This window comes from Urocitellus parryii, chromosome 3 (assembly GCF_045843805.1).
Source record: "Urocitellus parryii isolate mUroPar1 chromosome 3, mUroPar1.hap1, whole genome shotgun sequence".
NCBI lineage: Eukaryota > Metazoa > Chordata > Mammalia > Rodentia > Sciuridae > Urocitellus > Urocitellus parryii.
The window spans coordinates 155,429,312-155,452,375 of NC_135533.1; the positions used below are offsets into that span (position 1 = coordinate 155,429,312).

Below are 23,064 nucleotides of genomic sequence, written 5' to 3' on the forward strand. Positions count from 1 at the left end.
GTCTCAGCAGTGAGGTCCAGTGCTGTCCCCTATCCTCATCACAGCAGGGGCTATAAGCCTCATGAAGTTTGACTCGGGTGGAGAGACAAGGCAGCTTAATACATCCAAAGGTGAGCGTGCCCAGTTCCAAGCAAGGAGTGGCAGAGTATTGTCAAGGCTCTATTCCAGAGTTAGAAGCACCAGAGCATTTGTCGAAACAGACTAGGGGACTGGGGTTGTGGCTCAGAGGTAGAGCACTTGCGAGGCCCTAGGTTTGATCCTCAACACCACATAAAAATAAATTTATTAAACATATTGTATCCAACTACAACTAAAAAAAAAAACTAGGGAAAGCCTGGGGATGAGGCTCGGGATAAGTGGTAGAGTGCTTAGGCCCTGGGTTTGATCCCCAGTACGCTTCAAAAAACAAAAACACTAGGGAGTCCCAGCTCCCAGAAGCTCAGGATCATGTCTGGAGTCGTCTGAGAATTTGTGTTTCTAACAAGGTCCCAAGTGGTACCAGAAGATCAGAGCATATGGACTGTCCTGAGATGACAGAAAAAAGGGTAAGGAAAGCACAGGAGGAGACAAGGCCTTTCTCACTAACCTGGGCCTGCCCACAGGAGACCAGAGCCCCATGTGGGGTCTAGGGCAGGACCCAAGGCTGGGCTCAAGCTTGGAAAGAAGCAAGGAACCCCAACACCAGGTGAAGGATGGGGAAGCCAAGGTCCCAGGGGCCAGTAAAGGGGACCCAGGCAACAGGCAAGAGCTTTATTGGATCACAGCCTGAAAGATGGGCAGAAAGGTCAGGAATACAGGTACAAACCTCCCCCAACCCTTCATCCCTACCAGGATCCAGAGTAACCACCTGCTGCTACCAGGAGCTGAAGTCCCCAAAACCCCGGCTGGGCTTTTTCTTGGATATGGAGGCAGCTGTACTGGTTGATGGTTCTTCTTCAGCTGCTCGTTTCCTGAGAAAACAAACAGGCTACAGCAGCCACACATGTGCCAGGAGGCCATGCCCTCCCACATCCCTCTCAAAATGAACTGAAACCTACTACTTACTGGCCCTCCCCTCATAGAAATCCCATAACTCCCAGTGCTGAGATTCTTTGGCCTGCACAGAAGCCCTGCCCAAACCTGTATGGAATAGTCCCTGTGGCTGCAGTGACCTCCAGGGCACAAGTTCAGTCCCACGTCTATATTAGGTTTTCTTACCACTGCCTGATCTGCCTATGGGAGCACTGTAGAAAATGGGTCCTAGCTTTTGGGAGGGATATGGCAGAGCCACCTGCCCTACTCACGTGGCAGCTGGATTGATGTACTTGCCCACCCCTTGGCGATATGTCTGGGGGCCCTGGCTCCCAGGCTGAGGCTGGCTGGACTTCACCTTGGCCTCTGGGGCCACTTCAAGCTGTGTCTTCTTCCGCTCCTGTGCAATCTGGAGAGGAACAGGACTGTGGGTGACCTGGAGTGTCTTGGAGATGTGGAGGTCCTTCTGCCCCCGTGAGGAATGACATAGCTTGCCCAAAGCCCTCCCAGGGTGGTAGCACTGTGCCCTCCTTACCTGGGCATCTGCCTCCTCATAGGGGTCTACAAACACTGTGGTGGCATCAATGCGGACCTCCTCCTGGTGGCATATGGGCAAGTTGAGTAAACAGCAGGCTCCCCTGCACAACTAGGCAGTGGCCCCTATGCTTTCCCTGGCTACATACCTTAGGGCGGTCAGTTTTGGGGTCGCTTTCCACATTCTCCATGGCTGTCAGTGTGTCAAAGCCCCCAACAACCCTGGAGCAGAGGGACAGGTGAGTATGCATGTGCCCTGGGGCAGCACACCTCAAAGTCCCTGAGGCACACCAGAATGGGAACTGGCCCAAGATATGGGGCCCCATGAAATCACCACCCAATCAGATTGGCCTGACTCCTTGGGCAGCAGCAGAGCTGCTGGAGGGGCTGAAAGAGAGAAGGTAAAGTAAATAGACCATAACTGGGTCCAGATCCAACTCCCAGTTATTTGGATAGAACTACATCTGTTTTATGCCAGAACCCCAGATGACCATGTGGCCCACCAAGCTGGAGATATCATCTAGGCCTTTATGGGAAAGTCTGCCAACCCCCACACCTGGAGCATGAAGAGAAAGATAGGACCTGGCCCTGACCTCCAACCTGGGTACTATCCAAAGGGTACCCAGAGTGGGAAAGTGGAAGGTCTGAGCCAGGGCAGCTGGCCAGGTTGGGCTGGGACTTGTCTCTTCTTGTCAACCCAACAGGTCTGGAGAGCTCTCTCCACTCTCCACAGAAATACCCCATACCTCACTCTACAGCCACAGCCTCAGCAGAGACATTACAAGGGCACAACAGGCACAAGCTCAAGTTAGGAACAGGCAGTGAGAGATCCCAGCTGGGGAAAGAATGGCCTGGCCCAAGTGGACACCCCCAACTTCATGCAGCAGCTGCTCTTACCTTCCAAAGATGGTGTGCTTCTTGTCCAGGTAAGCACAGGAACGGAATGTGATAAAGCTGGGGAAGAAGGAAGAGAGGTTGAGGGAATTCTGTGAGCTATCCCACCCAGCCTAGCTCTTCTCAGTGACTGCTGGGTCCATAGCAGGAGCCCACTGCCCTCCAGGGTCTGCTCTGCGAACCCACAGCTTCTGCATGTATATCATGCTCATCTGACTCCCACGTACTGCCTGTCCAAAACAGGTTGTTAGCTAAGGCCCACCAAATTAACCCCAGATCTGTGGCTCCCCAGAATAAAGCACAGCAGTTGGCCTCCTTGGCTGTTACCAACCTCCTATTGGGTAGACCCCATGCCCTGCTTGAGCCTATTCAAGTGACTGCTTTAAGAAGAAGCCAGCTGGGATGAGAGAACCAGAGCCCTGTACTACCATAAGCCCTGCTGGAAGGATGAAGGACACCAAACCAGGAGAAAGGAGGCTGCCACGCAAGAGTGGGAGTAAAGGAATTGAGAAACTTGGGTAATATAAATACACAAAGACCCAGAAAATGACTGCATCTAATCTGATATAAAAATGGGGAAGAATTAAAATGCACAATGACACTGACATGTGAGAAGGCCGGGGTGACTGGAAGGAAAAAGCTCTCCAGGTGTCTTGTCTAGGGGAAGGTAGAGATGTAGTAGTAACTTTAGACTTTACCTCAGAAGTTAAAACATCTAACTTTCAAACAAGGAGAAAGAAGAGGAAATAAAAAATAAAAATTAAAAAAAAAACATAAAAAGACTGACTTGAAAGCACAAAGTAAGATCCTAGGAAACAGTATACCAACTGGAAGTTAAGCACACACTTAAGACTGTCAGAGAAAGAAATTAAAGGGATACGAATAGGAAAAGGAGAACTCAAACTATCCCTATTTGCCAACGACATGATTCTATATTTACAAGATCCAAAAAATTCCACCAGAAAGCTTCTAGAACTCATAAACAAATTCAGTAGATCTTATAGAATATAAAATTAACACCCATAAACCAATTGTATTCCAATATACTAATGATGAATCAGCTGAAAGAGAAATCAGGAAAATTATCCCATTCACAATATTCTCAAAAAACATTCAATAATTGGGAATTAATCTAACAAAATCAGTAAAAGACCTCTACAATGAAAACTACAGAACACTAAAGATAGAAATTAAAGAAGACCTTAAAAGATGGAGATCTTCCATGTTCTTGGATAGGCAAAATTAATATTGTCAAAATGGGGACTGGGGATGTGGCTCAAATGGTAGCGTGCTTGCCTAGCATGCATGAGGCACTGGGTTTGATTCTCAGCACACATAAAAATAAAATAAAGATATTGTGTTCACCTAAAAATAAAAAATAAAAAAACTAAAAAATAAATATTTAAAAAAAATATTGTCAAAATGGCCAAACTACCAAAAGGGCTACACAGATTTAATGTAATTCTTATTAAAATTCTAATGACGTTCTTCATAGAAACAGAAAGGGCAGTCATGAAATTTATTTGGAAAAATGAGGCCCAGAATAGCCAAAATAATCCTTACCAAGAAAAGTGACACAGGAAGCATCACAATATCAGACATTAAATTATATTGCAGAGCTCTAGTAACAAAAATAGCATGGTATTGGCACTGAAACAGACACAAAGACCAATGGAACAGAATAAAAGATGCAGAGACATAACCACATAAATACAGTTATCTAATACTAGACAAAGGCACCATAAACATACATTTGAGAAAACAGAGTGAAATCCATATGAAGTAGAATGAAATTGAACCCCTATCTCTCACTCTGCACAAAACTCAACTCAAAGTAGATCAAGGACTAAGGCATTAGAGCAGAGACCCTGTGCTTACCAGAAGAAAAAATAAGCTCGACTCTCCATCCTGTTGGCTTAGAAACTGACTTACTCAACAAAATTCCTAAAGCACAAGAAGTAAAATCAAGAATCAATAAATGGGATGGTATCAAACTAAGATGCTTCTTCATAGCAAAGGAAACAATCAAGAATGTGAACAGAGAGCCTTCAGAATGGGAGAAAATCTTTGCCAACTGCACCTCAGCTAGAGCATTAATGTCTAGGATATACAAAGAACTCAAAAAACTTAACATCAAAAAAAACAAAATAACCCAATAAATAAATGGGCAAAGGAACTGAACAGGCACTTCATAGGAGAATAAATACGAATAGTCAAAAAATAAATGAAAAAAATGTTCAACATCTCCAGCAATTAAAGGAATGCAAATTAAAATTATAACGAGATTCCATCTCACTCCAATCAGAATGGCAATTATCAAAAATACAAATAGGAGCTGGGGCTGTGGCTCAAGTGGTAGCGTGGCATGCCTGGCATGCGTGTGGCCTGGGTTCGATCCTCAGCAGCACATACCAACAAAGATGTTGTGTCTGCCGAGAACTAAAAAATAAATATTAAAAATTCTCTCTCTCTCTCTCTGTCCTCTCCTCTCTCACTCTCTCTTTGAAAAAAAAAAAAAAAGAAAGAAAGAAAGAAAATGTGGGATATATACACAATGGAACATTACTCAACCACTCAACTATAAAGAAGAATGAAACTGGAGACTATCATGCTAAGTGAAAAAAGATAATCCCAAAAAAACAAAGGCTGAATGTTCTGATATGTGGATGCTACCATACAGTAAGAGAGGGGGAAGGAAGAACATTATTCTTTGGATTAGACAAAGGGGAATGAAGGGAAGGGAGAAGGATGGGAATAGAAAAGACAGTAGAATGAATCAGACAAAACTTTCCTATGTTCATATATGACTATCTGACCAATGAAATCCACATCATGTTCAACTACAAGAATGGGATCCTAATTCAAATAAGTTATACTCCATGTATATATATTATATCAAAATACAATCTACTGTCATGTATATATATTTTTTTTTTAAAGAGAGAGAGAGGGGCTGGGGATGTGGCTCAAGTGGTAGCACGCTCGCCTGGCATGCGTGCCGCCCGGGTTCGATCCTCAGCACCACATACCAACAAAGATGTTGTGTCCGCCGAGAACTAAAAAATAAATATTAAAAATTCTCAAAAAAAAAAAAAAGAGAGAGAGAGAGAACTTTAAAATTTATTTTTTAGTTTTCGGCGGACACAGCATCTTTGTTTGTATGTGGTGCTGAGGATCGAACCCAGGCTGCACGCATGCCAGGCGAGCACGCTACCACTTGAGCCACATCCCCAGCCCCTGTCATGTATATCTAAAACAAACAAAAAATACTGTCAGGATAAACTAAAATAAAACAAAATCCAAGTGTATGCCTTTAAACAAAAGCTCTACAAAGTTCAGAATATAAAAAGCTGAAAGTAAAGAGGTAGAAGAAGACATCAAACAGGAAAGAAGGCAAGAAATGTCTTGGGGGAAGTCATCAGGAGGCACAAAGCTACTCCCCAGGCAGTGGAGTAGGTAGGCACAACCCTGCTGTGATAGCATCATGCTACCCCCATCCCTGAAAACCAGCATAGGCCTTGCCAGCAAGACACACAGGACTGAACCACCAGGCCACACTGAACACATCACCTGGCCAAAGGAACCCACCAGGCTGACCACACACAAGGCTCTCTAGTAAGTCTCATGTCAAACCTGCAATTATACAGACCTGAATTCTGCCTTCCAGCAGTTCTCTTGCTGATTTCTAACACAGTAAAAGAAGCTAAGAAAGAGAATAAAATGAGCCTGAAGAAAATAGGAAGGATACAAAAGAAAAAAGGTGAGGGAAAACAAAGATGAAAAAAAAAAAAAGTCTAAAATTCTTTGAGTAAAATGGGAGTTCATAATCCACTTCAATCAAATATATGAAATATGATATGTCAAGAGCTTTGTAATGTTTTGAACAACTAATAATAAAAGAAAAAAGAAAAAGAAAAAAATAAATAAAATTCTTTGAGGATACTAAAGTAAAAGTTATCAGAACTAGTACAAAACAATATTAGAAATAAAAAAAGAAGGCAAATGGCCCACATTGTTTTACAGTCTAGTTAATCTGAAAAATTATAAGTAAGGTGAAAAAAATAAGTAAGTCAGGAATATTGGTTCACATCTGTAATCCCAGCTCCTTGATAGGATCACAAGTTTGCAAGTAGCCAGGCAACTTAGCAAGACCCTGTATCAAAAAAAAAAAAAAAAAAAAAGCTGGGAAAAACAGTGTGCAGCTCAGTAGTAGAGTGGCCTATCCAGCAGATAGAAGACCCTGGGTTTATTTCCCAGTCACAAAAAAAAATAAACAATAGGACAAAACTTTCCTATGTTCATATGTGAATATATGACCAATGAAACTCCACATCATGTTCAACCACAAGAATGGGATCCTAATTCAAATAAGTTAGATTCCATAAACAAAGTACCCCCCATAAAACAAAACAATAAAAACAAATGTACCCAAACTACTTGGAAATAAGAAAGTTAAGAGGAGGGCTGGGGATATAGCTCAGCTGGTAGAGTGCTTGCCTTGCATGCACAAGGCCCTGGATTCAATCCCCAGCACACAAAAAAAGAAAAAAGGCAAGAAAGAAAGCTGAGAAGAAATTAAAAGGGAAACTAACAATGACCAGCAAGCTGTGAATGAGGAATATACCCTTCAAATGTACAGGGCTGGTGGTATAGCTTGGTGAGAGAGTTTGCCTAGCTTATTTGAAGCCCTGTGTTTGATCCCTAGCACCTCTAAAAAAAAGTAGACTTCATCTGTCTTCATGGTAGAGAGTAAATAAAGCTAAAAGTGGAGAAAGTGAAAAGAAAACTGGAGGAAGCAATCAAAGGTAGAAACAGAAAACAATTACACAGAAACTAAAAACAGATAAATCTTTCATGAACAAGGAAGGAACAGACTGCTTGGGAATGAGAAAGGAGATGTCAGCACTGAGACAAAGAGAACTCAGGATTCCATGGAAACAACTAAAATTCTGGGACACATGAGTCAAATTCTTGTCAAACAGACAAAATTCTGGCTGGGTGTACAGAGGAAGCCCTGAGGGAAGCAGCACATCATTATGTGCTGTCCTTGGCCAACTATTAACACCTGGGGACACTAGTATAATTTTAACTATTCTAGGCCATAAAGCCTGCTAGTGCACACCTTTCCCACCCATGCCTGATCAAGCCAGTTCACATGACCAAGACCACATTACAGTGAGGACAGAAAAATGATCATCTTGACAAAGGGTAATAAAAAAGTCTCTGGCAATTCATCTAACCTCTCCTAAAAACCAGGTCCAGTGACAAATATTATCAGATGGCAAAAACACATTTCAGAGTGGCAGGATGCCTATGTCTTCTGCCCCAACAGGTGACATCAATATGACTGATGCACATACAGGGAAGTGGACGCCAGATTTTACTGATGGACTTGAATATCTAGAAAACCCAGGAAATTCTTCTTAAAAACTCTAATTTTGATAAAGTAGCTAGATATAAAATAGTTTTACTCTACATAAGCAATAATCACCTACAATTTAGAAAAAATCCATTTACAAAAATACTACAAATTATAAAAATTCTTAAGTAGTTTTATTCAGGAAAACAGGGGACCATAAGAAATCGCACTAAAAGATAAAAAGACATACAGGCCAGGGGTGTGGCTCAGTGGTGCAAGCCCTGAGTTTGACCCCTAGCACACACATACAAAAATGACATATCTAAAAGTAAAGTCAAGCCAAATTCTTAAGTAATGAATAAATGAAATATGAATACCTATTCTTTAAAAATACAGGTGCCTGACTCCTTCCAACATAACCAGGCATCCACAGGCCCTGCTGCCATCCTCCTGTAGCCATGGTCCATACACAGAGGCCTCTCTGTCCCCCAACTACACCTCCAGCACCTGTCCCCTGCATGCCTCCCTCCCGATGTGCTAATCCAATACACTGAACTCCCCTGGCATGTCCTCCTGGTCACTCACACAGTCCGGTTCCATTGGCTTTCCTCTAAGAGGCCTTTACCTCTGATAAACTGCTGGATGCTGCTCTCATAGGAACACATGCAGTTCTAAATAGTAACTTGCTTGGGGATTTTTTTTTTTTTTTTTTTTTTTTGGCGGGGGGCAACAGTACTAGAGATCAAATCCAGAGCCTCATGCAAATTAGGCAAGCATTCTACCACTAAGCTACATCCCCAGCCTAGGGGGCTCCCCCTTTTGAGTGCAGGGATACACACTCAGCCTAGGTGTGCTATATAGTTTGGATTTGATTCGGGCCTAGCACAACCTTTAAGGAGAAGAGGAAGACACTGCAGGAAACTTTGGGTCCCTCCCCAGGTCATCCCATGGCAGCCCCACTGGGCCAACTGGACCCAGACTTACAACTGAGATTTGTTGGTGTTCGGCCCCGAGTTGGCCATGCTGAGGATGCCTCGTCCTGTGTGAGAGAGATTGGGCCGGAACTCATCTCTGAAGGGCTTTCCCCAGTATGACTCACCTCCTAGAACATGAAGAAAAACAGTCAGTTGGCAGCCCTAAAACCTGATTCCCAAGGGGTATTGGCAATTCATTGGAGCAGGAGTACTTTAGAAAAAGCCCTCGGACCTGAGGCATCACATTGCCAACCTCCCCTGGACTCCATCACCTTCACATTGGCTGAGTGTTGATCACTCAGCCCTGTCCCCAAGAAGCCAGGGAATAGAACTCTAAAGCTACAAGGCATTATCACTGCACCATGCTGAGTGAAGCAGCTGAAAGGCAGTATGAGGTTTGAGATTCAGCAGGAGGGAAGCCAGCCCAGGATCTAAGGCCCTCCAGCCTCCCTTTGTTTCTGATGGAGGGGTGCCTCTGGGGCCCCAGGGAGACACCACTACCCCAATTTTACAGGCCTCATAAGCACCTAAAACAGGAAAACAAAGGGACATCCCTGAGGTAGCACGCAGTGCTGGTGGTTAAGGTACAATCCTAATTCTTGTCTTCCACATTCTCTATCCAGAGCTCACCTCACCAACCTGCCCCTCACATCCCAAGGAATAGCCAATGGTGTCAGGGACAGGTGTAGCATTAGTACCTACCTGTGCCTGTGCCTGTGGGGTCTCCTCCTTGGATCTGCAAGAACAAAAGCCAGTGAGCTAGTCAGCCTGAGGCCACCTGCTGCCTTCCACTACACTGTCTGCCCTGCCTAAACATATTCCCCACCTACAAGACAGGCTATCCAGAGGGGCTGAGGTTTCAGTGAGGACAACAGGCCTCCAGACCATCTTTCTGCCTGAACCCAGTTCTACATGGGTTAGAACTTAAAAGCTAGTCTTCAAGATATCTCACAGAGGATTCACCTACAAAATGTACACAGGCCACCAAGACCTGGCCCAGATGCCCACTCAAGGCAGAGACAAGCCCATTCAGCTCCCCCATGCCCACTGAGTCCATCTGTGGCTAACACTGACTGGTGACACTCACCACAAAGTTCCTGATGGACCTGTGAAAGATGGTGCCATCATAATAGCACTTCTTGCAGAGCTTGATGAAGTTTTCGCAGGTTTTTGGTGTCTGAAAAATAGCCCAATGGTTCTGAGGCATGAAGCAGCCAAATTTAGGGTCACAAAAGCCACACAGGGTCTTTATCATGAGCAGGGATGGGCAGTTACCCAGACTACAGAGCAACAGAGACCCTAGTCCAGTATAGCCTCAACAAGGGGTCAAGAATGGGTCCCAGAAACTAAAACAACAGGACATCTGCAACTACAGAGCAGAAGTGGAGTTGGGTCCCTTTTTTGGAATGTGTGCACACCTCCACACCTGCCCAGCAAGTGGTTGAGGAGATACATTATGCTGCTAATAGGGCCCCTGACACTGAAGCCAGGACACCACCTCAGCTTTCCCTGAGAGACAAGCTGGACTTGCTACAAGCATATTCTAACTGTAGCTTCATGTTTAAGGCAAGGATGCTGAAATAAGACCCCATCCTTTGGGCTGGGGTTTTGGCTCAGTGACAGAGCACTTGCCTCACATATGAGAGGCACTGGGTTTGATCCACAGCACCACATAAAAATAAATAATCAAAACAAAGATATTAAAAAAGAAAGACCTCATCCTCTGAATAAGAATGCAGATAAGACCTCATATTGGGTGAGGGGACTGGCTGTCACACCTACCAGGTCGCAGTGCAGTTCCAGATTAAGATCACCTTTGTTGGTGTGCAACCGCACATAGCCCTTCTTCTTCACAAACTGGTAGCGTAGCACATCTTCATCAATAGCAGCTGTTGAACAGAGGCCCAAGCTCCAATCCCACCTTTCACCTGGGACAGCCCCTCTACCCAGTCCCCCTGACCTGTAAAGGCAGTGCAGGAGCTGAAGGCTGAAGGTCTGTCCTGTTCATAGGCAGACCTGCCTGGGAACCATGGGGTTTAGGGCCACAAGGGACAGGCAGGGACTCAGTACTTAAAAGGGGGGTGCTGGAAATATCTGGACCCAAGTTGGGGATGGGCAGTACCTATGTGACAGGAAGGAGGCCCCATATGCTGCTACTGTGAACTTGTGTCCCCAGGGACCTAAGAGTCAGGCAGCTACCTGCTTCATGTGTCGTCTCCGGCACCATGGCAGTGGAGGTGAAGGAAGCACTGACCTTCCCCGTGGAATAGTGGGCCTGCCAAGAAAACCATGCAGCTTAGGTCCTTCCCTATCCCTCTCTCTCAGCTTCCCTGACCACCACACACACACAGTCCCAGTGAGACAGCCAGCATTTTAAGGGCCTTTCCCTCAGTGTTCAGAATTGGAAGACAGCAGGGCTAGAGGGACAAGGAGCATGGTAAAGGCCATGGAAGGAGAGGCCAAGGCCAGGCCCAAGGGAGTAAAATTGGCCTGGGTGGGAACCAGTGGTCCACAGCCTCAACTTGGCTCCAACTTATGATGGAAGGTCAACACTGAGAATAAGTATCACAGAGGGCCAGCCTTCTTCAGGGATAGAAGTACAAGGGACTTGTTTCTAAAGATTTCAAATTGTTCTACATTAAGAAATAATCTCAGGGCTGGAGTTGTGGCTCAGTGATAGAGCATCTGCCTAGCATGTGCAAGGCACTGGGTTCAATTCTAATTCTCACCACAGCATATAAATGAATAAAATAAAGGTCCATCAACATCTAATAAAAAAAAATTTAGAAAAAAAATGATCACTTTAATCAAGAAAAAAACAAAGTCCTAATAAGTGTTATTTATTTTTTATTCTAAAGAGAAGACAATAAAGTGGGCTTGCCCATAAGAAATGCAATGTGCTAAGGATGGCTGTGTTCCATTGGGAAGATTATAGGCAAAGAACTTTTTTTTTTTTTTTTTTTTTTGGTATTAGTGATTGAACTCAGGGGCTTTTATCCACTGAACAACATCCCCAGCCCTTCTTATTTTTTATTTTGAGACAGGGTCTGGCCAAGTTATGGAGGGCCTTGCTAAATTGCTAAAGCTGCCTTTGAACTTGTGATCCTCCTGCCTCAGCCTCCCAAGCAGCTAGGATTACAGACATGTGCCACCATACCTAGCTGAACTTCTTTTTAATTTTCCAAAATTTTGTTCATTAATTCTTCATGGGGGAGAGAAACTCAGAGCTAGCTACTCCCAGCCTCTGCTCTGCCTGCAGATCTAGCTCACCAGTCATGCCTGCACAGAGGAGAAAGAGATCTGGGCCTGAGAGACTGTGACAAATACCAGCATTACCACTGCTGATGGAACCTCAAGGAGACATGAACAGGACATCCCAGGCAAAGCTCAGGCAGGCGGTCCCAAACATCTCAGCAGTCCCTGAAAGTCTCCCTGGCTTTACTGTAGGTTCCAGTACCAAGTGGGCCCTGTCTCCCTGCCACCACAGACCTCCAGGGTTTTTTTTTTGTCTTGTTTTGTTTTTGGTACTAGGGATTGAACTCAGGGGCACTCAACCACTGAGCCACATCCTCAGCCCTATTTTATATTTTATACAGAGATATTGTCTCACTCAGTTGCTTAGTGACTCACTAAGTTGCTAAGGCTGGCTTTGAACTCGTAATCCTCCTGTCTCAGCCTCCCGAGCAACTGGGATTACAGGCGTGCACCACCAAGCCCAGCTTCAGACCTGCATATTCTAAGACTGCTGTGTCCTAAGATATAAACACAGTCCCTGGAGGCAGACAGCTAGTCACCCAAGTTCAGGTCAGGGACCAAGGCATAAAGCAGCCCTTCCTCAGCTTGACCAACTCTTTTGTCCTTGGCTTACCACCCATTCTTTCACACTCAGTCAGGAGGTCTGTGTGACCCTCCTCACTCTCTTGGGGCCCGCTATCTCAGCAGTCCTAAGAGTTGAGTATCCAGGGCCCTTAGGGCCACAACAGTTCTAGAGAAGGTCCCAGTCACATTCCCTCCAAATGTATCCTAGGCTCCATGAGTCCCTGCCCCAGAATCACTTCACAGGTTCAGAGCTGCCTACTTACAGCATTTAGCTGGTCCACTTTCTTCTTCTCTGGGGCCTTCATGGTGGCTGCCAAGATTTCATCCCCTTTGAACTCCTTGTACAGCTCCTGCAGTGTTTCTCGGGTCTCGGTGTTTGTGTTTTTCAAATAATAAGATGGGTCCTGTTTGGCCTTTTCCTCATCTACAAAACAGCATGGAGGTCCTGAGCAGCCAAGCCACAGAAGCATCCATAGATGGATATGATGGAGACAGAAATCCAGAGCCAACTACAGTAGCAGAAGCCACCAGAAAGTTTAGGCTAGGGTCACTAGATATGTTGTGGATCCCATACTACTAACACAGATTGTACTGCAGCAGCAGTGATGGGTCCACCAAGGCCAGATATTCTGAGCACACACACTGCCCTGGGTACCTGGTCCCAGGCCTGAAGAGGTCTTTTCCATGCAGTCAACAGCAGTCTTAGGATGGGCGAGAGGCTTAGGGTTGACTTTTATTTTCTTACTTATGTTCATCTATACATTCCCCCACTTTAATAGTATATGTTTTGCTTTTATAACTTAATTTTTTTTTTCTTGGGCTACGGTTGTGGCTCGGGGTAAAGCACTCACTTAGCATGCATGAGGCACTGGGTTCAATCCTCAGCACCACATGAAAATAAAATGAAGGTATTGTGTCCACCTACAACTAAAAAATATTTTTAAAATTTTTTTTCTTATTCTAGGTACAGTGGCACACACCTGTAACCCCAGCAACTCATGAGGCTAAGACATGAGGATTACAAGTTTAAGACCAGCCTTAGAAACTTAGTGAGACCTTGTCTCAACCTAAAAAATAAAAAGAGCTAGGGATATAGATGATAGCTCACTAGTAAAATGCTTCTGGCCTCTGGGTTCAATTCCCAGTATAAAAAAACTATATCTACGTAGCTTGGTACAGTGGTACATATGCCTAAAATCCCAGCTACTCAGGAGTTTGAGGCAGGATTGCAAGTTTAAGGCCAGTCTTGGCAACTCAGTGAGACCCTGTCTCAAAGTAAAAATAAAAACAAAAATACAGAGGGTTGGGATGTAGCTCAGTGGTCAAGTACCCCTGGGTTCCATCCCCAGTATTGCAAAAAAAAAAAAAAAAAAACTATTTAAAATGTGTTTGGGGTCTTTCCAGATATGAAATGTACCAGGCAGGATGGTGCATGCTGCTGCTTACCTGAAGGAAAGGAACAGCATACCTGGGCCCTAGACTTGGCCTCCAGGTCTCCGGAGGTCAGAGCTCCTCAACTGTGTGCTCAGCCTCAGCATCGCTAAATTCTAACTGGTTCATACAGTGTGCATCACTGAGTATCTGGGATGCTGTTCTCAGCAGCACTGATGCCAACTAATCTTGGCCCAAGTCTTCCTGGGTCCTCAAAAGCAGCCTTAAGTCAGCTAAGAAAATTGGAGAGCTCCTACTTCATTCCACAGTAGGCTCCTTGACACTGACCAACCACAGGAAATAGAAAGACAAAGGGCCCAGCTGCCCCCAAGACATGAGTCTGATGTCACCCAGAGCCTCCACCTCAGTGACACCTCTGTCAATACTCCCTAGAGAAAGCACTGGCCAACAGAAATCCAGGTGGGTGCCCATGGCCACCAGAGCTGAGGAAAGGAAAATGAGATGTCCTGGCAAGTCTGACCTTTTGGGGTTCCCATGACAAGCAGCTGGCAGATTCTCTGAATGTCAGACACTGAACATGGATTCAGGAAACTTGGGGCAAAGCTAGGCTGGGGCCAGAACCCTGGAGTCCCTGGACCCTAGGAAGGCAGGGGCTTTGCCTAGGGGGTGCAGCCCATGTTCCACCCAGACCAGTCCCTGGTTGTACGTACCTGGGTCTGTTATTTTCATGTTATTCTTAACATGAAAGAAGTTGGAGACATTGAACTTGTCCAAATTGGTGGGGTCCTACAGCAAAAGAAAATACGCAGGAGAGTAAACCCAGGACGGTGACCAAACAACTGCCACAGGCAGCAAAGGGTGGTGGTCATGTGCCCAAAGAAGAGGCCAGCACTGAGGGATTGAGCAGGCAAGGAGGGGGGATTCTGCTGCAGGCTGGGTGACAAGTGAGGATGAGTAGGGATAGGGCACAGACCATCTAGTTGCTCAGATGACTGGCAAACTACATCCTCTCCCTCTGGGGAACACAGTTATGAAGCTTCACTTGCTGCTATTGAATGGCCTGGTAGCAATGGAGCCAAGCTCCAATCAGTATGGAACAAGCCACAGAGGGGAACTGGTGGCTCCTATAGGCCTGCTCTAACCTTAGCTCCAATCTGGTGGCCCTTGCTTTTCAATGTCAGAGTTCTCATGGGTTCACTCAAGGTTCCCCAACAACTATAGGGATACCCTATTTTCATGCTGCATGAAGCATGTGCCCATTCCTGTCCTCAAGGTGACTGGAGCAGGGCCAGCCTGTAAAGCTGCTATTCAGATGCCCTGAGATGGCTGTTGGAAAGAGATAAGGCCCCCTGACAACAGAGAGGCACTGTAGGAGCCATGAGAGTCACAGAGGTAGTTTCCCATGCCAAAGGCCAGGGTGGGGTTGGGCGTGCTAAGAGGCTAAGGAATCACAACCATACAATCAAGGGAGAGGTAATCAAGCTGGGCAGGAAAGAGAAACAGAACAGAGGTTATGGAGTAGGTTTTCCTTATAGGAGGGGACACTCACCTGGAGAGTGATGATGTCCTGTCGAGAGAAGGGCTCATCAGTCAACAGGTCCCGAAAGTTCTTTGCCTTGATGTTTAGTTGCTCCACTGCCTGCAGTCAGTCAGACCAAGAGTTACAATGCTCTGGGAGACTGCAGGAAGGAAGGCCTGGTGCTGGCTAGATCACAGCACTACTGAGAGGTGAGGAATCAGGTGGAGACTACATGGCTCCTGGCCACAACCCCTTCATGAAGGGCAGAGCTGGCTGGCAGCACCCCAGACAGCAACTGGAACCCAGTGCGCTCAGCACTCTTTATGGGATGCTGTCAGGATACATTTTACATATTGGCCAACAGGCTCAGTGAGGCCACCCCCCACTCATTTCCATCTTCACTGCTCATGCACCAGGCCCAGTGGTAGGACCAGAGACAGGTGGTGAGCAAGAATACAAGATGCCTGCCCTAGTAGAGTCTACTGGTGCTCAGCAAGGACTAACCAAGCCAATCCATGTGCTTTGGGCAAGAAGCAGCCCAAGAGTTCCTGGGACAGCACTGGCCACTGAGACTCTGAAAATGTCCAGGTGAGGAAACAAAAAGGCACAGGCTTTTCCACAAAGTAAGGCTCCTCCCTGCCCCTGCTCTGAGCAAGAGCACTTGTATGGAAACTGCTGCCTCCTATCCCTACATCTACTCCCTGCCAGAACTCCTCTCACCAGCCTGGCACTCACTCCTTCCTAGGGATATCTCTTTCAGGACATGGCCTTCCCTTGCCCCATGGGGTCCAAGAGCTCCCTTGTAGCCCTGGGGGCCTGTTCTCTGAGCAAAGGTTCCTTCCTGGGCCTGATCTTTGCCCTCTGGGGTATTAAGACTCCCCGCTCAGCAATCAAAATTGCTTGGACTCCAGGTCCAGAAGGCCCAGGAAGTACCTCTCCACTTTTCTGGATCTGTTTGAAATGGGAAGGTACCCAATTGGGTCTGGGTATGAAAGCTTGTGCTAGTGGCTATGACTATAAATCCCATGAGAACAGACCATGCTTGTTGTATTGGGTTCATTCCTAACTCCAGCCAAGATGAGAGAGTACACCCAAAGCACACACCCAAGAGCCTGATGCCATACAGTCCCACATTCCCTGCAGTGAGGACCCACCTCGTAGGCATAGACATTGCCAGTTGTCCTGATGGCCACAATGTGGGTGTTATTGGTGAACACAGTGAACAGCACCGGGCAGTGATACTTCTCTAGAGAGAAGGCACACACAGGAAAGCTAGTCACCCTTGAGAACTTTGATCATTCCAAAGAAGACCACTGAGGGCCAGGGCAGGAGTGAACTCAGGCTGTGGGTCAGAGAAAGGGAGGAGGAAAAACCCCAAGAACCAGAGGGACAACAGCTGCTCAAGTCCCACTCCCAAGCCTCATTAGTAAACTCCTATTCATTCAGTAAATCCCTGCCTCACTTTCCTCAGATGGATGGACCTACCCTGTCCCAGGTGACCCCCATGCTAGTCACTTTTCCTCCTCCTCTTGAAGCCATCCCTGCACAGGAAACAGCCCATTCTCCCAGTGATTTAGTCTTGACTGCCTCTCCTATTTCTCACACCTGTAGCACCCACCAGCCACACTGTCTCCTCACCTTCCTCATCTCTCACCTGGACTACTGTGGCAAATACCTGATGATCCCCTGCCCTAATAAGCCCCCACCCAGCAGCCCTGTCTAGTAAGTCCCAACAAATAAAACTCAAAACAAAAGGGAGGCAGGAACTTAAAGACTAAGGGTCTTATCGATGTCACCCACATGTATCTGAGTGGAATTCTTTAAAATCCTGATTTGAAAACTATAAAAAATGAGTAAACCATGGAGATTTTACCAGTGGGTACACATTTAATTAGACTAAGAAATGCCTATTAAATTTTTAAGTAATGTAATGCTACTGTGACGATTTTAGTCCTTATCATCAGCAACTCAGTGAGGCTGTAAGCAACCTAGTGAGAACCTATCTCAAAATAAAAAAAATTATTTTTTTAAATTTTTTTAAAAAATATTTTTATTTTTTAGTATTCGGTGGACACAACATCTTTGTTTGTATGTGGTGCTGAGGATCGAACCCGGGCCGCACGCATGCCAGGCGAGCGCGCTACCTCTTGAGCCACATCTCCAGCCCTTTTCTAAATTTTTTTTAAGAGAGAGAGAGAGAGAGAGAGAGAGAATTTTAATATTTATTTTTTAGTTTTTGGCGGACACAACATCTTTGTTGGTATGTGGTGCTGAGGATTGAACCCGGGCCGCACGCATGCCAGGCGAGCGCGCTACCGCTTGAGCCACATCCCCAGCCCCTCAAAATAAAAAATTTTAGGACTAGGGATGTGGCTCAGTGGTTAGGTGCCCTTGGATTCAATCCCTGGTTCCAATAAATAAATAAATAAATAGATAAATAAATAAATAAATAAAAATAAAACAGGCTGGGAGTATAGCTCAGTGACAGAGCACCTGCCTAACATGTACAAGTTCCTAGGTTCAATCCCTAGTACCAACCCCCACCCAGTAAAAACATCCAACAAAAAAATGAGGCGAGGGCTGGGGTTGTGGCTCAGTGGTACAGTGCTTGCCTAGCATGCATAAGGCACTGGGTTCGATCCTCAGCATCACATAAAAATATTAAAAAAAAAAAAAATGAGGCGAGGTCCTCCTATAGGCTCCCACCCAGGCTCTGTAGGATTGTTGTGCCTCCCATTGCAACTCAATCTCGACCATATCCTCTGCCTCTACTCCTTGCCCATGCTGTCCCAGCAACTCTGGATTTCTGATTGGACAGACACCCTCAAATGCATGCCCATTTCAGGGCTTTGTACTGGGTATACTCAACTGCCTGGAATGCTCTTCTCCAGGTCCTCACTTGGCTTCCTGCCTCCTTTCCATCAGATTTACTCTCTGTGTTTTTTTTTTTTTTAAATAAATGAACATTTATCATCACTCCAGGTCAAAGTAATTTTATCCTCCTCAGAACACTGTGCCACAATGAGCTAATCGCCTTCAAAGTAATCATATGCAAAAAAAATAAATAAATAAATAAACAAACAAACAAAAACTCTGGTCCTCTGGTCCTCCTGAGGCTCTTTCCCCTTGCCTTGTTCTGCTTTTTTCCATGGCAGAAACAACGTCTGACACACTATCTGGTTTTCTCCCCAACTAGAAAGTAAGCTCCTCTCATTTAGGGAAATTTGGGCTGCTTTGTTTACTGCAAATAATTCCTGAATGACAGGCACATATTGCAAACCTCCCTAAACCAGCTGATCACAGAGTTGGATAGTCACTAGAGTGAAGCTCCTGATTTCATCAACATACAATACTGCTTTTTTGCTGAAGCTCTAATTTACTCATGATCTACAAACCCAGTGTTGACTGTGAAGCAGACTCTAGTGTTAGTCAAGAAGGAGGGGTCCTAGCCTCCTGTGCTCTCTGCATTCCCCTGGAAAACATACACCCAGCAATCATAACAACCTAAACCACAACATCTACATGGCCAAAGGAGACCAGGGTTAGGGCACAAAGGCCTCCAGTAAGATTAGCACCTCAGATAGGAATAATGCAGGATGGTCACATCAGCCCTGGTATGTGGCCAAGAGACAAGAAGACATTTCAAAATATAAAGCACGAAGCCTTCAAACTGGGCTGGGGCTTTAAAAGTGATGTTGACAAGCTGGGTGCAGTGGTACACACTTATAATCTCAGTGTCTTGGGAAGCTAAGGTGGGAGGAATACAAGTTCAAAGCCAGCCTCAATAATTTAGCAAGGCCCCCTAGGTAACTTGGTGAGACCCCATCCCAAAATAAAAAGGGCTGTGGATATGGCTCAGTGTTTAAGCCCTCCTGGGTTTAATCCCTGGTACAAAAAAAAAAAAAAGAGGTGGTAATAAGAAGCCCAGCCAAGAGACCCCTCCAGACCAACCACATCCATGGCCTAACTGCCCACCCTGACTCTGCCTCCAGCAATTAATACACTCCTCATGCCCCACAAGGCCCAATTATACCCACAAAGGCCACTGGTTGTTCAATGGACTGAATGCCCTTGTACAAAAAAATGGTTCTCTGCCAACTCACCCCCATTTTAAAACTATCTGGACCTTTATGAAATCATGTGGTATTTTTTTTAAAAATAAATGAACATTTATCATCATCCCAGGTCAAAGTAATTTTATCCTCCTCAGAACGCTGTGCCACAATGAGCTAATCACATTCAAAATAATCATATGCAAGACAGTATAAGCTGAATTTTTTAAAAGTTCAAAATATTGTTTTCAAACCTAAGGATAAATCATCATGCAGTATCTTTTGAGAAATTAAAAGCAAGTGTCTAGCTTGTTCAGAAAGAAATGAGTGAGGGCTGGAGATGTGGCTCAGTGGTAGAGTATGTGCAAAGCCCTGGATTCAATCAGAAGGGAGGGAGGGAGGGAGGGAGGGAGGGAAGAAGGAAGTAGGGAAGGAAGGGAATAAAGGAAAAGAGGAAAGGAAATAAAAGGAGGAAGAAAAAGGAGGAAGGAGAGGGAAAGAAAAAGGAAGGAAGAATTGACAAAAGAACTTGGTGAGTAGGAGGGACAGTAGAATGAATCAGACATTATTATTCATTATTACATCTATGTGCATCTATAACCACATGACCAGTGTGATTCTACATCATGTACAATCAGAAAAATGATAAGTTACGCTCCATTTATGTATGATATGTCAAAATGCATTCTACTGTCATGTATAACTAATTAGAACAAAAAAAGTGAGAGCAGGGACCCCATGAGCCAATCCCAGAGCTGGCTAAAAAGAGACTTACCTTCACTGTTCTTGGCAAAGTTCAGCTTTATCAGGGACCTACCATCAAGTTTCTGAAAGACACACAATAAATAATAATAAGAGCTGGGTGTGGTGGAGCATGCCTCTGCAACTCTGGAGGCTGAGGTAAGAGGATTCCAAGTTCAAAGCCAGCCTCAGCAACTTAGCTAGACCCTGTCTCCAAATAAAATACAAAAAAAGGGCTGGGGATGTGGCCCAGTGGTTAAGTGCCCCTGAGTCCAATCCCTGGTACCAGAAAAACAAATAAATAAATAAATAATAATAATAATAATAATAATAATTTGATAAGACATGTGAAGAAATGTGAGGCTGAGAAGCCAGGTGAAAACAGAGACAGGCTGGAAAGGTCTTTGCCCAGCCAATCCTTTATAGCTACAGAACAGAGCTCTAGAGCTCTAGATGCAGGGACCTCTCTATGCAAACCACAGGACATTGCCAGGACTCAAAAGGGGGCTACAGAATGGTGTGCCTAGGTGGGTACATTTATATAATCCACCATCCACCCCTACTGGCTCTGAGTAGAGCCCATTTTGTAAATACATATGCCAACAGAGGTGACTACTGAACTGAAAAATAGGACTAAATGATGAGGCTACAAGATAAAAGCTGGTTTTATACTCCTGTGTTAATGCAGGAATATTCAGAGGTGAAAAAATTAAATTATGAGAGCTGTAACCCTAATCAGTCCATCCTAGTTTAAATGAATTCGCTGAGTGGTAACTGTAGGCAGGTGGGGAATGACAAAAGGAGGTGGGTCACTGGATTGAGCCCTGGAGGGACTCATCTTCCCTGAGCTCCTGAGTCCCCCCACCCCTTCATATCCTTGTGGCAGTGAATATTTTTCTCCACCTCACCTCAGAGGCCAGAGCACAACTGAGTCAACTGACCATACAGTGAAACTATGGGCCCAGATAAATCCTTTTCTTCTCTAAGTTGTTTTTGTTTAGTATTTTGGTCACAGTGACAAAAACAGACTAAAACACAACAAAAATAAGAAATGTAATTATTACAAATTAAAAATTTTTTACATTAATAAAAATAAAAAATTAATTTTTCCCCTATAAACAGAAAAAAAAAAACTACCCATTGTTGCTCAGGACATAGGGAACTCCTCCTTCACATGTTGCTATCAAAAGTGTGAAGCAATACGATGGCTTCGGAAGGTAATTCTCTAGTAGCTGCCCAAACTGAAAAGGTAAGCATCCTTTGACTTAATAGGTACCCATCCTTTGACCCATCCTTGGACAGATACTTCTACTTGCCCAAAGAAACATGCTAGGGACAGTCCCTGCACCTATGTAATGGCAAACAAGTTAAAATCCAGCATAGTACTCCCACAAAGAAGGATATACACTACAACACAGAAAAGGCTGTGATTTCTGCACCAAGAAGTTCAGGTTTCTAAGCAACGCATACAAAACAAGGTACACAGGTGTTCATCCACTATGATCACATCTGTGGCCCAAGAAAAGGCATATGTAATAGTGCCTCAGTATAGCAATCAGTTCCAGGACCCCCCAGGATATCAAAATGCATAGATGCTCAAGTACCTATGGCACTGTATTTTCACAGAAACTATATACACCTGTAGATGAGAGTTTTTGTGTGTTTGTAGTATTGGCAATTGAACCCAGGGCCTCCATATGCTAAGCAAGTCTTCTACCAGTGAGCTGCATCCCCAGTCCTTCTCTATAAGACTTGTAATACCTAATACAATGTCAATGCTATGTAAATAGTTGTTATACTGTATTATTTAAGGAATAATGACAAGGAAAAATTCTGTACATTTTCAATATGGACAAATTTTTTTCAAATATTTATGATTGGTAGTTGATTGAACATGCAGATACAAAATGTACTGACACAGAGGGACAATGTACATTCTTATATTCATGCTCATATAGTGGACATTTCTAGAAAGGAGTGGGTGTGGTGAGGAGAGGGAGTCCTGTCACTCTTTACCCCATGTGTACTTGCTCCCTATGAATGGTTCTCTACTAGGTCCATGTGTCCATGAAAATGACCAGGACAAAATAAAGGCAAGAGGACAGCTCTCACCAGCATCAAATTTCTACATGGCCACCTACCTCTCCATTGCTGGGGTTAGTCCCATACTTCTTAAGCCATGGAACGATATTCCTGAAGGGAAGAGAAAACCGAAAGTGTCACCAGGGCTGAGGGTGTAGCTCAGTGGTAGAATGCTTAGCATGTGTAATGCCCAGAGTTCAACCCCCCAAAAAAGAAAAATATAAGCATAATGCTTCAAACTACAGCACTGTTGACTGGTGGTCAACACCAGAGGTGACCCTGATGCCCCATCCCTCCAAAGCTTGCAACACCAGAGGTGACCCTGATGCCACATCCCTCCAAAGCTTGCAGCACAAACCATTAAGTAAAAGGCACGGGTCCCAGAAGCCTTCATTATGGCTCTAATTTTATAAAGTGAAGAGTCTCTAGTCCATTAACATTCCAAACTGATGCCAATTAAAACCCAAAGACCCTCACATACAGAGAATGAAGAGCAACTTGAACCCACTTCTGGCAGGGACAGGAGCAACTGCCAGTTAAAGCTCTTTATCTGAGAGGAAAAGGGATACATCATAGCAATACTGCTGCCATGTCCCTGAGGCCCTGGCTATTCCTCCTTAGTCACCAACAGGCTCACTCACAACTCCTGAGACTGCTGGGATTAGGATCTGGTGACCCTGGCATTGC

General features: G+C 44.9%; 1 protein-coding gene across 2 annotated transcripts in view; it reads right to left on the reverse strand.

Moving 5' to 3' along the window:
* Ppil2 (peptidylprolyl isomerase like 2) overlaps positions 1–23,064 on the reverse strand; it is a 31,965-nt gene that overhangs the window by 1,502 nt on the left and 7,399 nt on the right. For both annotated transcript variants that reach the window (XM_026401730.2, XM_026401731.2), the window contains 16 exons: positions 22,437–22,488; positions 20,330–20,381; positions 16,657–16,748; positions 15,533–15,622; positions 14,694–14,769; positions 12,855–13,015; positions 10,972–11,047; positions 10,555–10,661; positions 9,860–9,949; positions 9,475–9,508; positions 8,783–8,900; positions 2,443–2,499; positions 1,695–1,767; positions 1,547–1,609; positions 1,284–1,420; positions 848–950 (listed from right to left, as the gene is read on the reverse strand). In XM_026401730.2, coding sequence (XP_026257515.2) covers positions 854–950; positions 1,284–1,420; positions 1,547–1,609; positions 1,695–1,767; positions 2,443–2,499; positions 8,783–8,900; positions 9,475–9,508; positions 9,860–9,949; positions 10,555–10,661; positions 10,972–11,047; positions 12,855–13,015; positions 14,694–14,769; positions 15,533–15,622; positions 16,657–16,748; positions 20,330–20,381; positions 22,437–22,488 — 1,375 coding nt within the window. In that variant the 3' untranslated portion in view covers positions 848–853. The remainder of the gene's footprint in view (positions 1–847; positions 951–1,283; positions 1,421–1,546; positions 1,610–1,694; positions 1,768–2,442; positions 2,500–8,782; positions 8,901–9,474; positions 9,509–9,859; positions 9,950–10,554; positions 10,662–10,971; positions 11,048–12,854; positions 13,016–14,693; positions 14,770–15,532; positions 15,623–16,656; positions 16,749–20,329; positions 20,382–22,436; positions 22,489–23,064) is intronic.